The 26,487-nt window shown below is 48.1% G+C and overlaps 2 protein-coding genes across 4 annotated transcripts in view; one reads left to right on the top strand and one right to left on the bottom strand.

Annotated features, from left to right (window-relative positions):
- The window catches only part of KANSL1L (KAT8 regulatory NSL complex subunit 1 like), a 66,326-nt gene extending 58,073 nt beyond the window's left edge, over positions 1-8,253 (top strand). For all 3 annotated transcript variants that reach the window (XM_088474094.1, XM_088474096.1, XM_088474095.1), the window contains 2 exons: positions 3,117-3,333; positions 7,363-8,253. In XM_088474094.1, the coding sequence (XP_088330220.1) occupies positions 3,117-3,275 (159 nt within the window). In that variant the 3' untranslated portion in view covers positions 3,276-3,333; positions 7,363-8,253. The remainder of the gene's footprint in view (positions 1-3,116; positions 3,334-7,362) is intronic.
- RPE (ribulose-5-phosphate-3-epimerase) lies at positions 5,748-24,998 on the bottom strand. Its single transcript, XM_088474097.1, has 6 exons — positions 24,848-24,998; positions 15,659-15,738; positions 14,016-14,155; positions 13,524-13,658; positions 11,826-11,912; positions 5,748-9,386 (listed from the first exon to the last, which is right to left on the bottom strand). Exons 1-6 carry the CDS (start codon positions 24,967-24,969, stop codon positions 9,264-9,266), a joined length of 687 nt encoding a protein of 228 aa, XP_088330223.1. The 5' UTR covers positions 24,970-24,998; the 3' UTR covers positions 5,748-9,263.
- Positions 24,999-26,487: the final 1,489 nt, after the last annotated feature.

Consider the following 26,487-nt stretch of genomic DNA (forward strand, 5'->3'; position numbering starts at 1 on the left):
GTCCCCTCCCTTGAAGGATACTGCTTTGGGACATCCCCAAGGTATCCCTGTGGAGCCCTAAGGACCCTGAGGTAGAAAACAGGAGATATGGTAAGAACTTACCTTTGTTATCTCCGTTTCTACGAAGTCCTTAGGGTCCACAGGGCGCCCGCCCTGACGCCCTGTGCTTCCGTAGGGGGGTGTTCTGGTCACCAGTTTCTGTCTCCCTTTTCTATGAGAATGTGAATCTTGTGTGTTCCAGACTTTCTTCTTCCTTTTTCCTCTCTCCCGGCCTATGGCTTGATACTAAAACTGAGGTGCCTTGGCCTGGGGGCGGGGTATAGGAGGGGGCCCAGTGCATCCTGGGAGGACATCTTTAACTCTGTGGTGCCCATGGCTGTGGAGCCAAGACCTATACCCCAAGGTATCCCTGTGGACCCTAAGGACTTCGTAGAAACGGAGATAACAAAGGTTAGTTCTTACCATATCTCCTGTTTTCTGAGTCAAACGATGAACGATTATTGTAGTTCAGTCAGACTTGTCAACTCAACGATTTTCATTAAGTTAATATGCAAAAATCGTTTGTAGGTCATAAAAATCGTTCATTACATTTAAATGAACATAGTAAATGAACAACTTTAGTAAACGATTTTACTTCATTTTTTCAAGGTAGAAAATAGTTTACTAAAATCGTTCATTAACTCAATCGTTGTGTGTGTATGCACCTTGACACATTTATCACACTGTACATCTATAAGAATGTAACATGCAGTAAAATGACTCTTCTTTCAAAACACTCACCAGATCTCCTATATTGTACGTGTATTACTGTAACATTACCAGATGAGGCAGAATGACCTCCCCTAATTACCCACATTGTACGTGTATTACTGTAACATTACCAGATGAGACAGTATGACCTCACCTAATTACCCATATTGTACGTGTATTACTGTAACATTACCAGATGAGGCAGTATGACCTCCCCTAATCACCCATATTGTACGTGTATTACTGTAACCATACCAGATGAGGCTGTATGACCTCACCTAATCACCCACATTGTACGTGTATTACTGTAACATTACCAGATGAGGCAGTATGACCTCACCTAATTACCCACATTGTACGTGTATTACTGCAACATTACCAGATGAGGCAGTATGACCTCCCCTAATCACCCACATTGTACGTGTATTACTGTAACATTACCAGATGAGGCAGTATGACCTTCCCTAATCACCCATATCGTACGTGTATTACTGTAACCGTACCAGATGAGGCAGTATGACCTCCCCTAATCACCCATATCGTACGTGTATTACTGTAACCGTACCAGATGAGACAGTATGACCTCACCTAATTACCCATATTGTACGTGTATTACTGTAACATTACCAGATGAGGCAGTATGACCTCCCCTAATCACCCATATTGTACGTGTATTACTGTAACATTACCAGATGAGGCAGTATGACCTCACCTAATCACCCACATTGTACGTGTATTACTGTAACCATACCAGATGAGGCAGTATGACCTCCCCTAATCACCCACATTGTACGTGTATTACTGTAACATTACCAGATGAGGCAGTATGAGCTCCCCTAATCACCCACATTGTACGTGTATTACTGTAACATTACCAGATGAGGCAGTATGACCTCACCTAATCACCCACATTGTACGTGTATTACTGTAACCGTACCAGATGAGACAGTATGACCTCACCTAATTACCCATATTGTACGTGTATTACTGTAACATTACCAGATGAGGCAGTATGAGCTCCCCTAATCACCCACATTGTACGTGTATTACTGTAACATTACCAGATGAGGCAGTATGACCTCACCTAATCACCCACATTGTACGTGTATTACTGTAACCGTACCAGATGAGACAGTATGACCTCACCTAATTACCCATATTGTACGTGTATTACTGTAACATTACCAGATGAGGCAGTATGACCTCCCCTAATCACCCATATTGTACGTGTATTACTGTAACATTACCAGATGAGGCAGTATGACCTCACCTAATCACCCACATTGTACGTGTATTACTGTAACCATACCAGATGAGGCAGTATGACCTCACCTAATTACCCACATTGTACGTGTATTACTGCAACATTACCAGATGAGGCAGTATGAGCTCCCCTAATCACCCACATTGTACGTGTATTACTGTAACATTACCAGATGAGGCAGTATGACCTCACCTAATCACCCACATTGTACGTGTATTACTGTAACCATACCAGATGAGGCAGTATGACCTCACCTAATTACCCACATTGTACGTGTATTACTGCAACATTACCAGATGAGGCAGTATGAGCTCCCCTAATCACCCACATTGTACGTGTATTACTGTAACATTACCAGATGAGGCAGTATGACCTTCCCTAATCACCCATATCGTACGTGTATTACTGTAACATTACCAGATGAGGCAGTATGACCTCACCTAATTACCCACATTGTACGTGTATTACTGTAACATTACCAGATGAGGCAGTATGACCTCCCCTAATCACCCACATTGTACGTGTATTACTGTAACATTACCAGATGAGGCAGTATGACCTTCCCTAATCACCCATATCGTACGTGTATTACTGTAACCGTACCAGATGAGGCAGTATGACCTCCCCTAATCACCCATATCGTACGTGTATTACTGTAACCGTACCAGATGAGACAGTATGACCTCACCTAATTACCCATATTGTACGTGTATTACTGTAACATTACCAGATGAGGCTGTATGACCTCCCCTAATTACCCACATAGTATGTGTATTACTGTAACATTACCAGATGAGGCAGTATTACCTCCCCTAATCACCCCCATTGTACGTGTATTATTGTAACTATTTTTTTAAAGCCTGCACCCCTAAACCCCACTTCTGCACTTTTTTTCACCATGTAAAACATGGTGAAAACTCATCCCTGTTTTATTACAAAGACTTTTCGCACCGGCGAAAAGTCTTTGAAATTGAAAACGGGGATAATTGAAACATTCGAAAATGACGTCATCGCCTTTTAGACGTTGACTTTTCGCAGGGTAATTGAATATGGCCCTAAATGTTTTGAATATTTAAGTTTGTGAAATGCGTTTGTGTTGCAGATAGAATCCTGGGAGCGCAGAGTATTTCCGCTAACGGAAGCAGCGGCTGAGGCGTTACTAGTCATCCGAACAGCAACTAGACCTGCTCCGCAGCCCCCAACACACACAGGCAGCGGGGAGCAAGGCTTGCACTCCAACAGTAACAGCGATGACAGGTGACGGAGCAATCGGCATTAACGCTCACAGGCCGGCTTCTGAGCAATGGAAGAGACACAAGGTACAAACAATCTGTGCTGGGAGCATTGTACAGTAGGTTGACATACAGGACGCAAAGCAGCCACATCTGCACTATATCGTACGGCGCAGGCGCCCACATCTTTACGGCTATGCGATGCTATACAGGGTGGCATGGAAGTCAATTGATCTCCACTTGAGGCGTAATGGTGTAACTGGGAGTAGAGGGCTGCTTTGCACAAGTTCGCCAGCGGCATGTAGACAGAATTGCCGCCTATTCCAAGGTACTGTAAGCGTACACATAGATCCGGCGCTATCAGATGGGCCTTTCCACACCCAGGAAAGGGCTGGTGTATATCTGTGCTGATAGTTTCCAGCAGCTGGCACCACTATCAAAGTCTGCGGCTGTTTCCAAGCACGCAATCTGCCTGCTCTGCGCACTGCTCTAAATGAGGCCCACATCGTACAAACATGAAAAGAAAATATTTTTTGTACATTGCCTTGAAAATGTGTTTTCTTGTCACTCTTCCTAGAAACATATACAATGGTATATATATATATATATATATATGTACTGTACCTATATCCTTCCATAGTCTTATTTATTTACAAAGTGGCTTTTTACAAACTAGTCCATTACTCCTGTGCTAGTGATGTTCATGGTCTGTGCTGCAATCAGTTCCTCACATTTCTATATGTGAAATGTAATTAGGCAATTCCTTCCCAAGCTAAACAGCTTTCTATGGACTCCTGTGATTTCTGATATGCTGTGCCGCAGCCTCGTCTGGCACACCTCCTACTGCCGCAGCCTCGTCTGGCACACCTCCTACTGCCGCAGCCTCGTCTGGCACACCTCCTACTGCCGCAGCCTCGTCTGGCACACCTCCTACTGCCGCAGCCTCGTCTGGCACACCTCCTACTGCCGCAGCCTCGTCTGGCACACCTCCTACTGCCGCAGCCTCGTCACGCACACCTCCTACTGCCGCAGCCTCGTCACGCACACCTCCTACTGCCGCAGCCTCGTCACGCACACCTCCTACTGCCGCAGCCTCGTCACGCACACCTTCTACTGTCGCAGCTGGTGCTATTGCTGGTTGCATCGCCGCACAATACAGCATTACGCTCCACTAAAAATGACACCAGTGACATTTCCCTGTGAGGGGAAGCAGCTGCAGACAAAGAAATAGTTATGACTGACTAACAAATAAAATTATTATATATTATAAATAAAGACCTACTGAACTTCTAAAAATACATTGTAATAATTTCAAACCACACAAATGTAACCTCTTCTAAATTCTGTCCAGGATAGCACAATATTCAGTCAGCATGCAGAAGCAATCAGCCATGTAAGGTTTGTGCGTTGTGTCACGGAAGGCTGATTTCTGCTGGCAGCCTGGAGGTGCGAGCAGAGTTAAGTCTACCGTAAGTGGCCAATTTACAGGCAATGTGAGATGCGTGGGACTGAATCTCCCTCAGAGATTTCCATCGCTGTTTGTCAAAACAGCAGCGGCCAGTAAGCACTGGGATCAATAACGCGGACGCCTGTACTATAGCCATGTCGTATTCAGCTTGGAACGCGGATCAGTACTTGCTCAAACACACACGGACTCTTCAGGTTCTTGTGAGGCTGCATTTATTTCTGATGCGCGAGGCTTGCACTAGTGAATGCACTATGAGCTGACCCCACCCCAGACATGTGATGTCATGATGTCACAATTATGGGGTGGGGTAGCTGGGACCAGAATAAAGTGGAGGGCTTGAAGGGTCCTAAGAACGCACAAGGTGCTCTCCAGAGTGCAGGGTGCCGTTCCAAAGCAAATTCAGGTGTAGGCCCTGTGCAGTTTTCTGTGCCCTAGAATATTATTCTGCCCGAATATCAACCTTTCCCCATGTGTGGCCAGATTTGGTCACAGATTCAGATGTTTAGCGATTAGAGCAGTGGTTCTCAAACTCTGTCCTCAGGACCCCACACAGGTCACCCGGCCGGTGCACAGGTGTATTCGTTACTCACTAACACATTTTAAGAGATCCACAGGTGGAGCTAATTATTTCACTTGTGATTCTGTGAGGAGACCTGGAAAACATGCATTGTTTGGGATCCTGAGGACCGAGTTTGAGAACATGTGGATTACACCAAATGTCAGTGTCTTCATGTTTGTTGCCAGCTCTACACCCTAAATATATTATTAGATAGACATAGTGGAGTTTAGTATCCCCTCCAAAACTTCTGCCACTAAATGTGCATATCCACTACACGAGAGTGGAACGACTGCATGATTAACGAACGACTGAAAGATAACGATGTCGTAATCGTTCACTCATTTTTCTCTTCTAGTGGATACCCGCCTTCAGATGTACCATCATAGCTATAAAAATGATACAAAAACATCTTACTCATTTTAAATTCACATTTTTGCCCAATTATGTTTTTCAAACCAAAAAAATACAAAAAACATTTCTGTAGAAACTTTAATTCTTTACATAAACTAAACCTCTTCTGTCACAGGACAGTGCACAAAGCAGTTTCTTTTCTTATCTAAAGGTCCCATGAACACTGCAGTTGTGGTGACCAAGTAGTTTGTTTTAAGCCAAGTACACACACTATATAAGATTATCTGTTCCATCTGACTAGAACAAAAATCTAGTAATGTATGGGAGCAAATGACAATCAACCCAAACTCTGCAGAAAAAAAAAATCTATATACAGTACCAGTCAAAAGTTTGCACACCTTTTTTGTTTATTTAAGTTATTTTCAACATAGTAGATTAACACTGAAGACATCAAAACTATGAAAGAACACATATGGAATTATGGCCCTGATTCAGAGCCGGACGCTCTGACAGAGCGCTTGCTCTGAATCAGGGCCGGCCTTCTTGTTTTTTAGAACGGCCTCCTGGCCGCTCGCATAGCTGTGGGTGACCACCCACAGCAATAGCGAGCGGCCAGGAAGATGGTCGCGATGGTCAAGACCATCGCGATCATCGGGCTTGCAACGAGACCCTTGTGGTAGGGTCACGTTGCCGCAAACTCCAGAGAGATTTTGGCTCTCACATAGCCGAAATCTCTCCCACTGACATCACTCGTGGGAGTGATGTCAGTGGGGCTGCCCCCAAACTGAGGTGTTCACATGGGAACGCCTCCATTTGGGCAGCCACTCCCCCTGCACGCCCACCAAAGGGAGCGTGCTGTCACTCAACATCGACAGCACGCCCCCCTTTGGTACGAGACCCGGAGCGACGGTTTGCCCGTCGCTATCCGGGTCTCGCGCATGCGCACGACGGAGCATGTTTGCATGTCTTACACCTCAAAGCAAAAATGTATTTATTTATATATAATCAGTTAATTTGGAGTTGTGCACTTGTATTTCTTCTTTTTGTGCATGTAGTCACCCTCTGCCCACGGTAATTACGTCTTAGATGTGTAAGGTAAAGTAGACGTCCTTATGTTGTGCTGTGATCGCAACGGATTAGCATTCTTTCGTAGTTTACCTGCGTGCGGAATCGCAATCGGTAGTGAACCAGGCCGTCAGTGCTTGGACCAAGTTGCCAGATTGGCCGTGTATATGCACTCTAATGGAGCATACACAAGGTCAGATGTGTCAGAGGAACGATTTGACCAACGATTTGAACTAAGAACGATTTTTGACTGCATTAAAATGAATGGAATCGTCCAAATCTGACTGCAAACACATCAGATGCCAGATATCGTTATCTGACAATTGGAAACGAGCATCGTTCAGACGTCATATGTCAGATTTTCCTTCAGATATGAACGATTTTTTAAATCGTTATAATACAGATCTGAAGAAAAATCTAACCGTGTGTATGCACCTTAAGTCACTGACTTTACTAAGGCAGGAGTTTGCTGGGTCAATGTACATGAAACCGCTACTCTGTTATTCAGCAAGAGGGCAACCAACAGGTTATCCTTCTAAACAATAGATCACGGAAGATCTATAGTGTATACAAAGAGCTGTGATTTTTACTTTCTATAAATTGTGGTACCACTGTGCACTGTTTTATAACATTTTTCTCTTTTTAACTAATTTCTATTCTGTGTCTTGTACAGAGGTGCGGCTGAAAACCTGCCGATGATCATACAGCGAGCCTGGGCCAGATCTGGTATCACTGCGCACTCTATGGGAGCCTGTAAGACTGTCAATGTTTCATCAGGTTTAAGCGCATTCCCTCCGACAACTTTCGCACTTGCTCGCGGTCACTGGGCGCTCAGTCAGAGCAAGTACGAGGCTATTTAGTTAAAAGTTCATTCATTCTTCTATCAATTAACGTTAATGGATGGTACACCCTTTGCTGCTAAGTGATTAATACGGCATCATAAGGGATTCTCATCAGCGTACACCCTGACCTCCATTGTTGTATTTATAACGGTTTTACTGCAGTTATTTTTCAAGTTTCTTTCTACACTAATGTTATGTATTACAGGATTTCCTGTAGGTGGTGAAAGTGACTATTTTTGCTAACACTACCCTACATCTGCAATAAGATCCTTTCATTCCTGCAAAGTTTATATTCTCCTGCCCCATGGTGCCTGAAGAATTTACAGACGGTGCTGAACCTATTGGGGTTAGTATGTGTGCAGGCTTCAGCTTCCTAATAGTAGGGTTCCAGGACATAGAGCACCAGCCGCTGTGCAACTACACTATCCAGCATGCCCTAATAGCAAAACTGTGGCACAGCATGCTGGGATGTGTAGTTCCATAGCAGCTGTAAGGACGTATGTTCAATTCCCCTAACAGAGGTTTAGTTTTAAATGTCTGTCTTGGGTAACATAGCCTTAGTCCCTCCAGACTTAGAATATAATGACAGCCATCCAGGTCTTGTAGAAAGTTTTTCAGCACTGGAAGGGTTAATCATATGCAAAAGGAAGGATTGTAACCTGGCTGTTGTGCAAGCTACGAGCTTTTCACAGGTTTTGTTTTGTAATAAAGTTATTTCCGTAGGTAGAGTGTGGGCTGCGTTTTTACATGATTCCCCAATGTCTCCTGCGCTGTGTGAGAGAGTCCGGGACTCATTTCTAGTAATGTCATTCCATGTAGAGTACCCAAGATCACACCGTGGCTGTCCAACATTACTTTCACTCTCATTCTTTTAGGACTGAGCTAGGCAACGAGTAGAACTACACATCCCAGCATGCCCTGCTACAGTTTTGTTTGCAGGGCATGCTAGGATTTGTAGTTCTACAGCAGCTGCAGTGGCACAGGTTAATTACTACGGTTTTAGGCAATCCACAGGTTGCTTACTTCTGTTATATTGTATTGTTCATATCTTGTTTATTACGCCAAAATGTTTCAGCTGTCCTAAACATTTTCAGCAACGCCAGGTTTTTTTTGTTTAAGCTGAAAACGGCTGCTTTAGCTGACATGACACGATGGGACCCCTTAAAGCAGAACATAATGCATAAGTCAAGTTATCAAATACGACTGTTTTTAAATCTAATATGAAAACAAGTCCGGATTTAAAAATGCATTAGTAATAAGTCTTCTCTAGCAAACCATACTGCATTATATACCTAATCCATATAAATGAGCAGGTGGGGGCAAACCGTCCTGAAATATGGCAGTGTGTGGTCAGTAACTTCCTAGTTTTCTCAATTAATGTGTTCTAATATAAACAGAAATGTAACAGCACAGCTCAAACTGTTTTTTTGTTTAAACAGATATAGTTCCAGTATGTTATGTGAAAGAAGGAAGCGGCACTTAGTTTTATCTTGTTTTCCTGTATATAATAAAAAGAACAATCAAGATTAAGTAACAGAAACACAAACCTTGATAATTAAAAAAAAAAAAAAAAAAAAGCCTCTTCTGTCATAGTAACTCCCCACTGGAAGAGTACCGCATTGCTGTAGGTGGTCAGTATTGTACCACCCTAGTCTCTGTCCCAGGCCTGCTCTCTGTATCAGAAAAGGGTCCTCAGTAGTCGGATTAGTACCAGAATGACTATTTCCAGGCTTCACCGATCCAGCGAGCGCTTCTGCGCGGCTTCACAGCAGGTGTTCCGGAGCAGATTGATCACTGAGCGCGGGTCGTCACTCTTCATAATGGCACTTCCGGAGACGATCATGTTAGCGCCAGCCTGGGAAATCATTACATTACACGTTACTAGTTGCGTAGCATTTGTCTGCTGCACCCATGATCCCTGTTTTAGAACACTGAGGGCCTGACTCAGCAGGTGGACGCTCACGCCAGGGTGACTGCAGCTTTATTGGCCAAGGAGTTAGTACAATGGCGGCTGCAGCGCTAATCTGCCACTTTGCGTAAAAAGCTGCATATTCAAACATTGCCCTAGCACTACGGAGGCGCGGAATGAACGTCTGAATATGGGCGCCAAAACCAGTTCAACCGCGAAAAGAGTTGCAGTGGCTGACCATGACATGCCAGCGTTGGGCTAAATGCCCACTGAAATTCCACTTCACTGCGTCGAAATTCACTCTGTGATGACCAACAGGGTGCATGTGCAGAGCGTTTCAGACATATGCGCAGACTGAAAACAGTTGCTTGCGTCCAATGCCACCACAGCGTCCACCTCTTAATCGGGCCGCAAGTGTACATGAAGTGCCAAGGGCCAACTGTGCATAACATGAGTGACGACTGCCGGCAGGCTTACACGCACACCATACATATGGGCACCGCCTGTGTCTAGACATCTTACCTAAACGTTATTACTGTACCCAAGACACAAGCTGGTCACTGCCTAGTAAAGTGGTTCTCAACCTCAATCTTCAAATACCCCCAATAGGTCATGTATTTAGGATTCTGTCTATGGAAGCAGGCGGCAAAATCACTGACCCAGCAAAATAGATGAACTCGCCTGTGAACGATTAAAGAAACCCACAAAACATGGCCTGTAGGGGGTACTTAAGGACTGGAGTTGAGAACCCGTCCCTACAGGATTCCTCACCCAAGTGGCATTTCTGTATTCCTGGCCGCCGACTCGTAAGTCTTGTACATTTTCTCAACAATATCCCAAATAGAGTAAAACCAGAGGATTCCCTTCCCCAGGACCCCGCTCAGTCTATTCCCTGGGCAGCTGCTCCGGCGGACGTATGAAAGTGAGCAGGACTTATACTGGTCATACGGACACTATAATAAGACATACTATGGTATTTACCATCCCCACTCGTTTCCCCAAGTACTCCAGGGAACAGCTGCCTAAACAACAGAATAGGGCTAATGCAGTGAGGAAAGGTTCTCAGCCACAGGAACCGTAAGTACAAACACGTCACAGCTGGGATTTTATACACTTCTCCATTCATGTTACAACTACAGGGGAATTTAAAGTGCTGTAAGAGAGCACATACAGCACTATGGCAGAGGGTATACGCCTCCCCTAAACACTCTCATATAACCAACAATACACACCGCACCTATAGGGACACCACACACACAATATGCCTATGCGGAAATGACAACAACACAATGTGGTGACTCAACGTGGAAGTTGGCGCTAACCCTTCTTTCACCACTAGGCCCACACTAGACATCTGCCATGTTTGACGGCTTCCTCCTCCTTGCTATGACCACCGTGTTGCTTCTGTAATCCCATCATTAGCTACTGTCTAATTCCCAGCTGCCTAACTCTCCGCTTCCGTCGGCTCACTTCCTGCTCCCCTTTATTTTGCATTGATCTTTTTCGTCCAATGAGAAAGTGGAAGAGATGAGGACAATGCAGGTGGTAAGCAGAGACCGGGGACAGAGGTGACCAGTGCGGACACGCTGCCACAATGGGAAGCCGCAAGCTGGGACCCAGAAGACAAGAGAGCCTAGTCTCCGATGCCCTTAGACTGGCGTTACCTCACCTCATGGGACTACTATGTGACCCGCGTCTTTCACGCTACACCCAAAAAGCAACGCTTACACCCACTTCTGTTTGCATGTCTTACAATCAATAGGGATCAATTCAATTGATGCCCACGATGTACAGTTATAATGGAGTTGGAAGCACCAGAAATGGCACAAAAACAACCCCTCCCCCAATTTCATCCCCAAATTGCACCTTTTACTTCACGGCAGGGTTGTATAAAAATCAGATTTAAAAAAAAAAAATCAAACACTGATTTTTATTTTATTTAAATAGGATTTATTATTAAAAAAATTTTAAATAAATGTTTCAAAATGTTAAAAGTTTACTTAAAATTTTTTTAAAGAAAAAATCCTATTTAAATCCCCCCCCCAAAAAATTTGATTTAAATCAAATAAATCATTTTTTTTTTTTAAATCCGATTTTATGCAGCCTTGCTTTCACGGACATATAGAGTTTGGTATTAGAATGAACAGTGTTGCGGCTGACGTATGTGCGGCTGATGTGCGCACCGCATTGCACTTGAATCGTACCCTGTATAAGTCTGTGAATTAAAATGCGCAATTTTAACATATGACATCTAAAATCCCCCCCCCCTCAAAAAAGGCCCAAAATGTTGCTTCATCAAATACATTTTCTAGCCTTTTATGTGGGGAACCCCGATGTTCTTGGTTGGTAGAATGGGAGTTTCTTCAAGAGCTGCGCAGTTCTTACCTCCGCACATCGGTGGATGTTGTCCAGTCCCACACCCCCGTCCACCTCGATGTCCAATGATGGAAACTGTGATCTTAACCACTGCACCTGGGGAATGACGCATGAATAATGACTTATTACAGCGAGACTCTGTAGCATCAGCCATTTCATAGCGAAGAGATATCCAGCGCTTTATAACTGACAGGTAATTATAGAACCCATGGGCGTATCTATAATGGGTCCAGACGGGCGTACGATACTTACGTCTCCGTCAGTGCCGCACAAAATAACTGGGAAAACGGCTTGGGCTCCATTTCTCCAAATCTCTGCGCATGCCCAGAAGAGAAATCTCCGGGGAAAATGGCGTGGTAGCCATATTCCCGGAGATCTGCACAGCGCCAGATCTACTTAGCGCATGCACACGCAAGAGGGAGGGACTCGCAGAGGCACTGCACATGGGATAGAATCTGTTCATTATTATATGTTACATATCACATATATAGCCTGCTGGCAATGTTAGGGAAAACACGCTGGTCTAGGATGAGAATACTTTGCGGCACGTGGACGGTCCCCCTCCTCCCAGAGCCACCACCCTGGCTTTATACAGACCAGTGAGAAAAGCAGACATGGCGGGAGGCGGGACAGAGCGCTGCAGTGTGGTATTAGCAGATCAGGGCACGACCCACTTTAATCTTAAGCGACCCATACACGGTGCGATAAATCCGACGGATCGATATGTACGATTTGGCTGCTATATCGCACAGTGTATGGGCATGATATCGGACAGAGCGCGCACCTTTCGGTCATACGTCGTACCCCCAGATCTTACTGCAGGTTGAGTCGATCAGGGGATGCGATCCCATGCAGCGCTTTGCGGGTGGGGGAGGTTGAGCCAGCATATCGGGCGGTTGGTCATCCGATCGCAATGCGTGTGGGGACCGCCCGATATGTCGGACCCCCCCCCTGTCGCGTCTCACGGTGCATATCACACTGTGTATGGCCGGCAGTACACATTCCGAGAGCTAGAAATGCCACGACATTAATCAGAACGTGTTGCATTTATTACGGATGCTGTTTGCACAAGAGACAGGATGTAATAATTCACATATTCTATGGCTATGTGCTCTTTAGCCCCAGGTCCCCTAACCCATGACTGAGCACATGATATGTAGAAGCAGCGAGCACAGCACATACTTACAGCGTGACTGGGCTTTTCTGTTACCTGCTTAATATCACACTACATCACATGCTTACCACTAATCACACGGGGCCTTAGAGAAGCCCTGTTCATGCTACGTATTACATGGTGCACTAGTAATAAGGGAATAAAAAGCCATTGTAGAATCTGGCAAGCACATTTTCTTTAGACACGTTTTCGGTAAATCTTAGATTAAAAAGACAATTGGACTTAAGTCTTATCATTCAGCAGTCCCTGCAATTATGGGTGATGCCCACAATGTGCCCTTGCAATGACCTTGGTGCCCCAAATGACTCTGAAAGTGCGTATCGTTCACAGCCCCATAGGTGTGTGCGCAAAAATATGCAATCTCGGGGCAACTGTGTGTTTGGCATCATCTGCAACTGACTCTACCCCATGGCATAAAAACACACAGCAATCGCTCCAGTTCCAGAATATTTACAGTTTTTGTCGCTCTCTGGAAAACAGATACCGAGTGCAGCGCAGTCACTGAAGGGGCCGCAGTACGCGATCGCCGTTACCTTTGGCATCATGTCCTCCATGAACTTCTGTCCCCCGAAACCGGGCTCCACCGTCATCACCAGGGCCATATCAATTTGACTCGCCCACGGTGCCAGATATTCCACCGTAGTGTTTGGTTTAATACCCAGCCCCACCTACAGGAGAGAGGAGCTGGATCAGGTCAAACCTTTAAACTACACAGTACAGTTTTCTTATGCGTCTCCTGTATTTTCTGGCAACCGAATGTACTTTTCATGTGACTTATAGCTTGCAAAATATCAAAAGGGCTCCCCTGACCTCACAGCAGCACTCGTATGGGGAACGCCGCTGCTGGAATTCATTTTTCTGCTGTACCAAAGTTAAAACTCCAGTTACAGGTCAATGGCTTTGCCAGTAGTTTTTGAAGGTTGCAAGCTCTATTTAATCATAACGGCCTATAACAGCACTGGCAGCAGACCTGACCGAGGAGAACGCCAGATCTGCACTTGGCAATGCATGGTCAGTTCTCTTACCTTCATGCCACTCTCCCGTATATCTTTAATCAGGGCTCCAGGATTGTCTGTGGCTTCCAAGTGGAATGTGTACTGGTTGGCACCAGCAGCTGCCATTGGTTTGACCCACTGCTCTGGTTTGGCCACCATCATATGCAGGTCTGTAAAAAAACAAGCGATCAACAGACTGAATGTTTAAAAAAAACAAAACATAAAATAAACAATTTACAAAGGCACCTACCACACAAGACGATTCTACCATGAATTTTTGTTAACATTAACCACTTCGCTGGCAGAGTCGCATGGAATAGCGCCCAGAGGCACGTGCACTTTCCCTGCCTGTACTGGCATCCCCCGGGTCCCCGCCTCAGGTAATCTCATCCTCCTCTCCCCCAGCACTTAGAGAAAGGGCTACGATGTCCGTGGTCTCTATGACCACCGACACCAAGTGCCCTTTGTACATCCCAGAATGCCTTGCAGTCGAAAGTCTGGGGCAGTTTTCTCTGTCCGGCAACAACCAGCACTTGGAGGGGAACTGAAGTTCCCCTTCGGCAGCACTATGTAACCGCCGATCTGCAGCCCCACTGCTACTTCCTGCTCAGAAGGGACTGAACGGTCCCCTCTGAACTCCATGTTGTTATTCGCTCCGCATATATGAGTGAACACTACAGGGGAGCATATATAGATACTGGTGTTTGGGAGATCAAGTCTATATAATATAAATATACCGATCTGTTGGCACGGGGGTTGGAATTGATAATAAAAGGATCTATGACCTGATAGACACCCCCTAGGTAGAGTTTTTTTTTCACTAAAATACTTTTAAATATGTTTTTAGAAAGATGTTTTTAGGTTAAACTGTTTTTCCAAATATTTCTAATTATTTTTTTTTATTACGTAATGGTCAGTTAAGTGGTAAAATGCGCAACAATGAAATAAGTGCTCCAACATATACTGTAACCCACCTAACAGAACGCTGGGTACAGGGCATTTGCCGTAGGAGTGGCTGCTTGTAGGATTACAGCAGCTTTAGAGAAAATTGTCAGAACCTCCCCTCACTGGATGCCAGTTACTAATATATGGGGATCACCTGAATAATGGGTACTGAGCAGTCTGCTGACGGGAATGCCAGCTGCCAATGTACTGGGGACAGCGTGACCTAAATGATGGGCTCTGAGCATCAATCCCCCTTTTAGTTTACAGTCAACTTAGACTGAAGCTCTGTAATGACCCAGAACTGCTCCCAGCCTCCTTAGGTTTATAATCATGTTAAAAAAGATCAGAACTCAGACTACATGGATCTAAATCAGCGCTGTGGAATTAATGTACCATGAAATAAGCAGACACTATATTCCTCAGTGAATTTTCTACCTGGTGGCTGTGTGCATAAGAACTCCGCCAGGTGCCAGCAGACTGGTAGCGTGGCGTAGTTTCACAATATAAATGGAATTAGAATCCAGGACAATGAAGGCAACGTGACAAAGCGTGGAACGCTAAATACTTAGACACGTCACATTGTGCAGGACGCTCGTAGTCATGTGATTCCCAGCACGCAGCACTGACCACGGGCACAGCATTTGGAGACCGCACTACTTTGCAGCCAGTGTAACTACAGTTGCTGCACAAAAATGTTGGGGGGTCAACTTCTGAATTTTAAACACTACCGAAAAACGGGTCGTTCCCCAGTTGTTTCCGCAGGCACTCCACCACCGGATGTCCGAATGTGATATTAGGAACAAAATGTCTGCAACGAGAACGACAGAACATGAAGATCACTATGCATTGTATATTATTATAATGTGATCCATGCACGGTTCACTTTTACTCCTCGTCAAACTCTTACTTACTTTTAAGTAAGAAGATACAGAAAAGTTTCCCCAGTCAGTGTGCCCTGTGTTTCCTACCTCTACCACAATCTGGACCTCAATCAGAGTCGGTCGCGAGCACCGATGCGTTCGTTACCGACTCGATGGTTTGGCCTGCGCACGCGCAGCGGCCGCACTGCGCGTGCGCAAGCCCCAGAGCGACAGAGAAACCCTGTTGCTCAGGAGCTCGTTACCAAAGGGGCAGCTGTCGATGTTGATCGACAGCTGCCCCCCGTTTGGTAGGCGGGCGGTTTCCAAAACAGAGGCGTTCCTTTACGAACGCCTACCGTTTTGTGGGCGGCCGCACTGACATCATCAGTGATGTCAGTGGGGAGCTTCCTGCTCCATCATAGCACAAACCTCCCTGGGGCTTATATTTGCCCAGACCCAACCTTAGGGTCTGGTCGTAAGCACCGATGGTCTTTCAGCTGTGGGTGGTAACCCACAGCTTAACGATCGCAAAGGAGGCGGCCGTTCAGGATGCAAGCGGCCGCCCAGATTCAGTGCGACCGCTTGCAACTAACGACCACCTCTGAATGAGGTCCTCTGTCTTGATAATCTCTGTCTCCCTACCCCCATGTGTGTCTCTCTCATATCAGGCTATTCCTAGCCCATCTCTCGCTCTCATGGCCTGGCTGTACTGCACAAGTGCTGGACGGATGTTTATACTGATTATATAAGTTTTAGTTAGAAATAAAGCAAATTATGTATCGCCAAATGATCCAAAGTTAGCTAGGTATCAGGGGATTAGAGCATATAGCTGACAGGAACCATTATCTCCTAGGCTTACCAAATCAGCTACACCAGAGGAAATACACTACACTAAGTTTTGTGTAAACACAGAAGTGGGTGTGTACCAAGCACACATTTATATATGTAACAATCCACACAACAGAGATATATCTTTACACAAACTAATAAAATAAATGTAGCTATAATGTGCTCATATCCAAAACACAATGGAGTCAATTCAATTAGCAACGATTTGGCTTGCAGTGTGGCAACCACACATGCCACACTTACAGTAGCCCCGGACGTGCTGTTTCTTTGTTCGAGATGAGGTGCCGGCCTGGCTCGCGGATAATTGAACTGACCCCTATAGAAAAAGCCTCTACGGTAAAGAGCTGAGGAGCTCATTCAGACCCTCTCGCTAGATGCGTTCACTCGTCCGATGCGTGTGCAAATTCGGCCAAGTGACGGCAAGGCAGGCGTGTGGACAGCAAGGTATAAGCATGCCCGATATGTGTTGGCGTGCGATCGCCCTGGGTATGCAGACGCCTAAGCAGCCTGTCCTTAGACGCCCTCTAGCGCACCTCATCTCCAGGTAGTGTATGCAACCATCGGTACATCGGGTACCATCGGAAGCGAACGCAGCGCTTGTGGTTGACTATACCCTACCGCAAGCATTGCGAGTACTTCAGTGTGAAATACAACCAGGTGACGTGTACTATGATGCTGCCCGTTAATTATGCACGCCTCTGAAACGGCATTAAGACACTCAGGCACGCCTGCATTCGCACCTCCACTCCCCCGTTTCTAGTGGCCTGACCCTGTCACCACCCACAAACGGGATTTCTCCTGTCACTCATTTTACAGGACAGTCTATGCTGGGTGAGCGTACGCTTCCCGATCTCTCGCACTGGTTCGCGCACTGAGATGCATGGACACAATGCGAACCATCGGCAGCTACGAGCGAACGCATCCTAGTGAGAGGGTCTGAATCAGCTCCTGAGTCCCTAGCATGGAGCAATAACTATGTCTACCCAGCAGTATTATTCAGTCATACTGCTAATTTCTTTTATACAGTACCAACTAATATAGCTATTTGTATAACTAATGTGCTCTCTAAAAAGCATTTTTATTTTAACAAATCAACCAACAATGTAGAAACCACAAATATGGGGGCAGTGGGTAGAGCTGTGGGTTTAATGCCCGGAGCTATTCAATTATGTGATAAACCCATAGATTTCACGTTAAGTGCCTGGCACCTATGGGTTAACGGCGCGTTAAGTCCCAGAGGGTGCACATAATGTTGATTTTTCCTCACATTAAGTTAACAGTCTGGGACTTAAGATGAGTACACACTGGAGCAATGCTGGGCCGATTTGCCGTTTCGTAACGACAAATCACCTTCATGGCTCAGTGTGTACGCTTCATATGCGGCTGTTCGCAGTCGCTAGCGACAATCAAACCTGTCTATAAGACTCGCGATATGGGGAACATCCTCTAGCAGTGTGTACGTCCAACCAGAAGTCCTGACGTATAAATCGTATACGAAGTAACTATACAATAACAAGAGATATGGTAAGAACTTACCTTTGATATCTCTGTTTCTACGAAGTCCATAGGGTCCACAGGGTGACCCTAGGGTATAGCTGGATCCTGGATCCTCGGGCACCACGGAGTTAAAGCTTTTAGCTGCTCCCAGGATGCACTTGGGTCCAACCTCCCCTATACCCCGCCCCCGAGCCACAGGCACCTCAGTTGGTAAGCAGCCCAGGCCGGAGGAGTAGACGAAACAGAGAGAAGGAAGACTGGAACACACAAGAACCATACTCACAGAAATGGGAGACGGAAAACCGGCGACCAGTCACAGAGCCCATATGAAGCCAGGTGCTTCAGGGCGGGTGCCCTGTGGACCCTATGGACTTCGTAGAAACAGAGATAACAAAGGTAAGTTCTTACCATATCTCTTGTTTTCTACTTCAGGGTCGATAGGGGTCCACAGGGTGACCTTGGGGATGTCCCAAAGCAGTCCAACTAAGGGCGGGGACGCTCCTGTGCTGATAGGAGAACCCGGCGCCCAAAGGATGCATCCTGAGAGGCAAAGGTGTCTAACGCATAGAACCTCAAATAGGTCTGAATGGAAGACCAGGTGGCCGCCTTACAGAGCTGAACAGCAGAGGCGCCACGGCTAGCAGCCCAAGAAGGGCCCACAGACCGAGTGGAATGAGCCTTAACAGAGGCTGGAACAGGTAAACCCTCCTGCATATAAGCCTCAATAATAACAGAACGAAGCCAAAGGGCTAGAGTCTGTTTGTTGGCAGACCAACCCCTCTTGTGAAAACCAAAGAGGATAAACAAAGAATCCGACTTCCTCACAGAACTAGTCCGGTCCACATAAACCTGGAGAGCACGGACAACGTCTAATGAAGGCTCTCCAGCCGAAAGATCAGGCGACTGAAAGGCTGGTACAACATTTTCCTGATTAATGTGGAACCTGGAAACCACCTTAGGCAGGAAATCAGGACAAGTGCGAAGCACCGCTCTGTCCTGATGAAAATTCAGAAAAGGGGGACGACAAGAAAGCGCCCCCAAATCTGAAACCCTCCTGGCAGAAGCAATTGCCAAGAGGAAAACAGTTTTAAAAGTTAGCCACTTGAGCTCCACTGACTCCAAGGGCTCAAAAGTCGGACCCTGTAAGGCCCGAAGAACCACCGCCAAATCCCACAGGGCCACAGGTGGCACAAAGGGAGGCTGGATTCTCAAAACTCCCTGGAAAAAGGTGTGTACGTCCGGCATAGCAGCGATCCTGCGCTGGAACCACACCGGCAGAGCAGACACGTGCACCTTCAGCGAAGAAAGACGTAATCCTAAATCCAAACCTGACTGAAGGAAAGCCAGAATACGCGAAACCCGGAACACCTGGGGATCATAGTTTTTGGCCTCGCACCACTGAAAGTAAGTGTGCCACACTCTGTGATAGATCCTCGCGGAAGCAGGCTTGCGCGCCCTCAGCATGGTGGTAATAACGGAGCTAGAAAAGCCCCGAGACCTCAGGACGGCTGTCTCAAGAGCCACGCCGTCAAAGATAGTTGACCCAGATCCGGGTGAAGACAGGGCCCCTGAGACAACAGGTCCCGCCGTTGAGGTAGGAGGTACGGAGCGTCGATGGACAGGCTCCGCAGATCGGAGTACCACGGCCTTCTGGGGCCACCAAGATCAGTGTGCCTCCGTCCTGTTTGAACTTGCGCAGGACCCGAGGCAGCAGAGATATCGGAGGGAACAAGTAAGCCAGTTGAAACAGCCATTTCACCGACAGCGCGTCTATCAGACTTGCGCCTGCGTCCCTTGTCCTTGACCCGTACACAGGCAGCTTGTGACGGGACGCCATCAGGTCCAGCTCTGGCAGCCCCCACTTGTCCACGAGTAGTTGGAATACCTCTGGATGAAGCGACCATTCCCCGGGATGCACGTCGTAACGGCTGAGGAAGTCTGCCTCCCAATTGAGGACTCCTGGGATGAAAACTGCCGAGAGAGCTGGAAGATAGTGCTCCGCCCAAGCCAGGACACGGGACACCTCCGACATCGCAGCTCGACTGCGAGTCCCTCCCTGGTGATTGATGTACGCCACCGTGGTGGCGTTGTCTGACTGCACCTGAACGGCCCTTCCCTGAAGAGTGGTGCCGGACGACTGCAGGGCTCTGTATACTGCCCGCAGTTCCAGGATGTTGATGGGAAGAATCGCTTCCTCCGCCTACCAACGACCCTGAAGTGACAAGGAGCCTGTCACCGTCCCCCAACCCCGGAGAATGGCATCTGTCGTGAGCAGAACCCATTCCGGGATCCAAAAGGGGCGCCCCTCTAGGAGATGAGCCGTCTGCAGCCACCAGGCTAGGGACAGACGCACCTCCGAGGACAACACCAGCATCTGAGAGCGGATCCTGTGTGGCAATCCGTTCCATTCCGAAAGAATCAGCCCCTGCAGGGGCCTGGAATGGAACTGGGCAAACTCCACCATGTCGAATGCCAACACCATGGACCCCAAAACTCTCATCGCTGAGTGCACCGACACTCTGCCACTGCTCAGACAACTGTGAATCCGCAGCTGTAAGGAGGAGACCTTCTCTGGAGTCAGAAAAATCCGTTGCTGACGAGAGTCCAGCAGGGCCCCCAAATGAACCATTCGCTGTGATGGGATGAGGGAGGACTTCTTCCAGTTGATCAACCAGCCGTGTGCCTGTAGACAAGCGACCGTCAGGTGGAGATGCTGGATCAGTACCTCCGGGGAGCTTGCCAGCAAGAGGAGGTCGTCTAGATACGGTAGCAACCGTATCCCCTGGCTCCGAAGGTGAGCCGCCATGACCGCCATCACCTTGGTAAATACCCTTGGTGCCGTGGAGAGACCAAAGGGTAGAGCCCTGAATTGGTAATGGTTGTGGAGAATAGCAAACCGCAGAAACCGTTGGTGCGATGTTGCTATAGGCACATGGAGGTAGGCGTCCTGGATATCCAGGGAGACCATATAGTCCCCTGGTTCCATCGCTAGAATAATGGAACGCAAAGTTTCCATCCTGAATTTGGGAACCCTGAGAAACCTGTTCAGGGACTTCAAATTGAGGATGGAGCGATGAGAGCCATTGGGTTTCTGCACCAGAAACAGCGTAGAGTAATACCCCATCCCACGTTGAGACTGTGGTACGGGTATAATGACCCCCGCCGTCAGCAAGGCCTCTATGGCTTCATGAACCTGCAAGGCCTTGGTTTTGTCCTGAGAAGGACTTGTGCAAAAAAACTGGCCAGGCGGCCTGTGCCGAAAAGACAGGGCGTACCCCTGGGAGACCACTTCTCGCACCCAGGCATCCGTGGTGGTATTGTGCCAGCACTGGGCGAATTGAAGAAGTCGGCCTCCCACTCTGGGGTCCCCCAGAGGGAGGCCCGTCCCATCACGCAGAAGGCTTACCTTCTTGCTTGGAAGAAGGGCGCCTAGCACTCCAGGCTTGCTTCTTTGGCTTTGAGGCGGTCTTGGGTGCGGACTGCCTCGGGAAGGACTGACCCTTTGCCTTGCCCTGAACCCGAAAGGAACGAAAAGCCGAGCTCCGGACCTTAGAAGGTGTATTAGCTGAAGGGGGGAAGGCTGACTTGGATTTCGCCAGGGTATCTACTATTTTGTCCAGGTCCGGACCAAATAGTAATTCTCCATTAAAAGGTAAGGCCTCCAAGCCTTTCTTTGAATCCGCGTCTGCTCTCCAAGACCGCAACCACAAGGATCTACGAGCAGACACTGCTGCCGCCGAAACCCTAGAGGTCAACAGGCTAGCATCCAACGATGCTTCTCCAATGTAGGAGGCGGCATCTCTCATCTATCCTAACAACGCCCTCTGGACGTCCGGAGCTTCATCCGTAAACGTGTCCTCCAAGGCGTTGGCCGACCCCTCAATGGCCTTGGCCACCCAAGAGATGGCCATGGACGGCCGGGCTACAGCCCCTGAGAGAGAATAAATAGACTTTAGACAAGTCTCCACCTTCCTGTCCGTAGGATCCTACAGCGAGGATATAGACGGCAATGGCAAAGTAGCACTCCTGATGAGGCGTGTTACATGGGAATCGATTGCAGGCGGAGTTTCCCATTTCTTACAATGCGCTTCCGGGAATGGATAATTGGACGCCAAGCGTTTCGGTGGCAGGAAACGCTTACTGGGTGTCTGCCAGGCCACCACCATGTGATCAGTCAACTGATCAGACAAGGGGAACGCTGCAGAAGTAACCTTAGCTTTTTTTAAACTAGGATACCTCGACTTGGGAGCGGGTGCCTCATCCTCAATCAGAAGAATGGCCCGCACCGCCTTAACCAGAGCCCACACATTGATGGAAGACTTAGTGTCTACTTCCTGGACTGAGGCATCTGAGGCTGAGTCATCCTGCACCTCACCATCATCCGAGGACCCCTCAGAATCCGAAAGATGCGCAGCCTGCGCCATGACTGAGCGTTTAGACGCCCTGGAGGGTACGTCACTGCGCAACATCGACTGAAAAGCCGAAGATGCTGCCGCCAAATCTTGGACAGTGTGGGACAGCGCATCCACCCAGGGTGGAGGAGCTGCCACAGGAGCCTGAAACGGCACCACAGCCTGCTGTGCCACAGGGGTGGACTGAATATACATTGGCAACCCCGCATAGGGACCAACAGGCTGAGACCTCGGGGGAGTCTGCAATAATTGTGGGACACCCGGGGAATGGGGGATGGCAGGCTGGGGCAACGCCCTAGTAGGGGCGGCAGTCGGGACCGACAGACGGTCCGCGATGGACACCAGCACCTGGGAAAACATCGCCCATGGTGGCTCCTGCAACATGGGAGGTTTAGACATACCAGGGAGCGCCTGGCACCATCCGCACAGGCCGTCCTGTGACAAATCCTCCCTATCCACTCCTGCAGAACAGCGCCTGCAGGAGAACAATACCGGAGCCCCGGAGTGCTCAATCTCCTCCTCAGACATGACTTAGGAAGAAAACGTGCGCACTCACCAGTGTGCTGAACAACAGCCCACAATATGGTACTGTGTAGCACACAACTGTATGTGACGGACCTCACAAATACGTGATTTATATAGGTGAGGTCTGTAGAAACACCCTTCCCCCGCACACCTGTAGGGCTTGTAGGAGAAGGAAAGGGATAGGTATAGGCTGACAGTAAGTAGAAAAAAGACACAGACAGGCAGCACTAGCAAAAGTCACATACCATGCACATATACTCACTGCACCTTTCCACTACAATCAACCTCCCAGACTCAGTGTCTGGGAGGGCTATAGTGCTGTGTACACTGTCCTTGTCGGGGGAGAGGTACACAGGGGGACCGGTCCGCGTGCTCCCTGAAGATCTGCGCTGCCACTTGAAGAAAATGGCCGCTGGAGACCTCAGAGGAGGAGTGGCCCGAGTAGCTGCAGCTCAGCGACGCCAGACTACGAGCTGAGGGGAGGAGCCACTAGACAGGGAAGGCTTCCTCCCCTGGCTAGCATATTTAACCCCCGGGTTGCCAGCATCCCGCTTGCCGCTTAATTTACCCTGGTGGTCTAGTGGTCTGGCGGGGTATGCCTCCGCTGGAGGGAGGGCCCGCTGCCACCGCTAGCGCCCCCGGTCTGTCACCTAGACCGGGGGCATGGGACTGCATTTAAAAGGTACCCGCGCACCGCCGCTAATCAGCGGTGCACGGCTTACCTTAATCTCCCCGTCGGCTTCCGGCAGCAGTCCCGGGGGAAACCAGAGTCCGGCTAGTACAGACTCTGGCTTCCCCCGCCGCGATCCCCAGTTCAGTGCTGGCGTCGCGGCGCCAGCAGGGAGAATGAGCGGCAGCGTGGGCGTCTGTACAGACAGCCCATCGCTGCCGCTCTAGAAAAAAAAAACTTATAGTAAAAATTAAAATAAAAAGCTTTAGGGGGCTGCTCCTGCAGCCCCCAAACCCCCCCCGCAGGGTGACCCGACTCCGGCCCGGCACCATCTTAAACTGAGGTGCCTGTGGCTCGGGGGCACGGTTTAGGGGAGGTTGGACCCAAGTGCATCCTGGGAGCAGCTAAAAGCTTTAACTCCGTGGTGCCCGAGGATCCAGGATCCAGCTATACCCTAAGGTCACCCTGTGGACCCCTATGGACCCTGAAGTAGAAATATTGTTCGGTCGTTAGCAAGACTGCACAGTGCGTACGCTCAATATCGCTTGCTCTGGGTTCAAGGGAAATCATCAGGAAAGTTGGAACAATTGCACAGGACAGAGTAACTAGCCGCGGGTAAACCCTTTGCATATTGTGCCCAAATAGACAGGGTTTAGCAGCGTAAACAAACAGCTAAACCCGACTAAAGTCCTACTTTGGGCACCCGAACGGGAATGGCGACTTACTGCACATTTCTGCTTGCCTGCCCGGATGGCCGTGAGCAGAAATGTGCGCTCCCGCCACTGTACGCGCCCAGCCAGAGCAACAATTGAATTGATCTGTCGGGCGTCCTGTTGGGGAAAATTGTGGGTGGCGATAATTAAATGAGCGCCCAATGTTGCAATTCAATTGTTCTGAGCGGCCATTAATTATCGCAGTCTTTGCGCCCAATTAGACAGGGTTTAAGAGGCACGAAGTTTATACCAGTGGCCTTATCCTGGAGGATTGTTGCTATATTATATATATATATATATATATATATACACATACATACATATTTACACACACACACACGGTACAGAGAGAACTCAGCAGCAGATCACACACCCTCCTTCCCTTCCTCACCCGTCCATGACGTCCAGGTGCAGGTAGTCGGCCCCGCACTGCAGCATGCGGTCACACTCCGCCGCCAGCCGGGACAGGTCGCTGTTGAGGATGGACGGACCGATCTTACAGCCGGAGGACATGATGGAGCCGGTGGGGCGGCGGGCACACAGCACAGAGCAGAGCACACTGTCACTACAGTACGGTACAGCGCAGTATACAGAGCACGCTGAGTGCAGTCATACAGTATAATAGTCACCCAGCGGCAGCAGCACCGCAAGTCCGAGCCCCCACCACCACCACCACGTGACCGGCAGCCAGCCGCGCGGGGCACTCTGGGAGGTGTAGTTCCCTCTGCACATGTCTGATGACGTCAGGGTACATCTACGGAAGGGGATCTAGCTGTAACCAGTAATACTAGTCTCTTACATCCCATCCAGTGCAGGGATCTAGTAATCCCAGTCCTATAGCCACCCAGTGCCGGGGTCTCCTAACCAGTAATCCCAGTCCTATATCCTCCCAGTGCCGGGGTCTCCTAACCAGTAATACCAGCCCTATATCCTCCCAGTGCCGGGGTCTCCTAACCAGTAATCCCAGTCCTATATCTACCCAGTGCCGGGGTCTCTTAACCAGTAATCCCAGTCCTATATCTACCCAGTGCCGGGGTCTCCTAACCAGTAATCCCAGTCCTATATCCTTCCAGTGCCGGGGTCTCCTAACCAGTAATCCCAGTCCTATATCCTCCCAGTGCAGGGGTCTCCTAACCAGTAATCCCAGTCCTATATCCTCCCAGTGCAGAGGTCTCCTAACCAGTAATCCCAGTCCTATATCCTCCCAGTGCCGGGGTCTCCTAACCAGTAATCCCAGTCCTATATCCACCCAGTGCCGGGGTCTCCTAACCAGTAATCCCAGTCCTATATCCTCCCAGTGCAGGGGTCTCCTATCCAGTAATCCCAGTCCTATATCCACCCAGTGCAGGGGTCTCCTATCCAGTAATCCCAGTCCTATATCCACCCAGTGCCGGGGTCTCCTAACCAGTAATAACAGTCCTATATCCACCCAGTGCCGGGGTCTCCTAACCAGTACTTCCAGTCCTATATCCACCCAGTGCCGGTGTCTCCTAACCAGTAATCCCAGTCCTATATCCTCCCAGTCCCGGGGTCTCCTAACCAGTAATCCCAGTCCTATATCCTCCCAGTGCCGAGGTCTCCTAACCAGTAATCCCAGACCTATATCCTCCCAGTTCAGGGGTCTCCTAACCAGTAATTCCAGGGGCCATTGCATATGATGAATAGGCATCATAACCTTTTATGTGGGATTGCTGCTTTATCTTATTCCATTATTTTCTTAGTATTCATTTCCCTTTCTTTTATATCAGCCATTATATTTCTATACTACTTTTTAAACATTATACTGTAATACCCTATAATTATTATCATTCACCATATTTAATTATTTGCTCTTTACATTTCTCATTTACCTATTTTACTTTCATTACTACATTTTTATCAGTTATTCTTCTACATTAATACTCTTTGACCAGGTCTAGGGATGGCTATCGGTGGTGTTATCATCGATGGTTACCATCGATGTCAAAATAGCAAGCAGCCATCGATGGTAACAAACTATTCAATTAATGACCATCGATAGCTTCACTAACT

Source organism: Taudactylus pleione, unplaced genomic scaffold (genome assembly GCF_031769625.1).
Source record: "Taudactylus pleione unplaced genomic scaffold, aTauple2 ptg000147l, whole genome shotgun sequence".
Taxonomy (NCBI): Eukaryota; Metazoa; Chordata; class Amphibia; order Anura; family Myobatrachidae; genus Taudactylus; species Taudactylus pleione.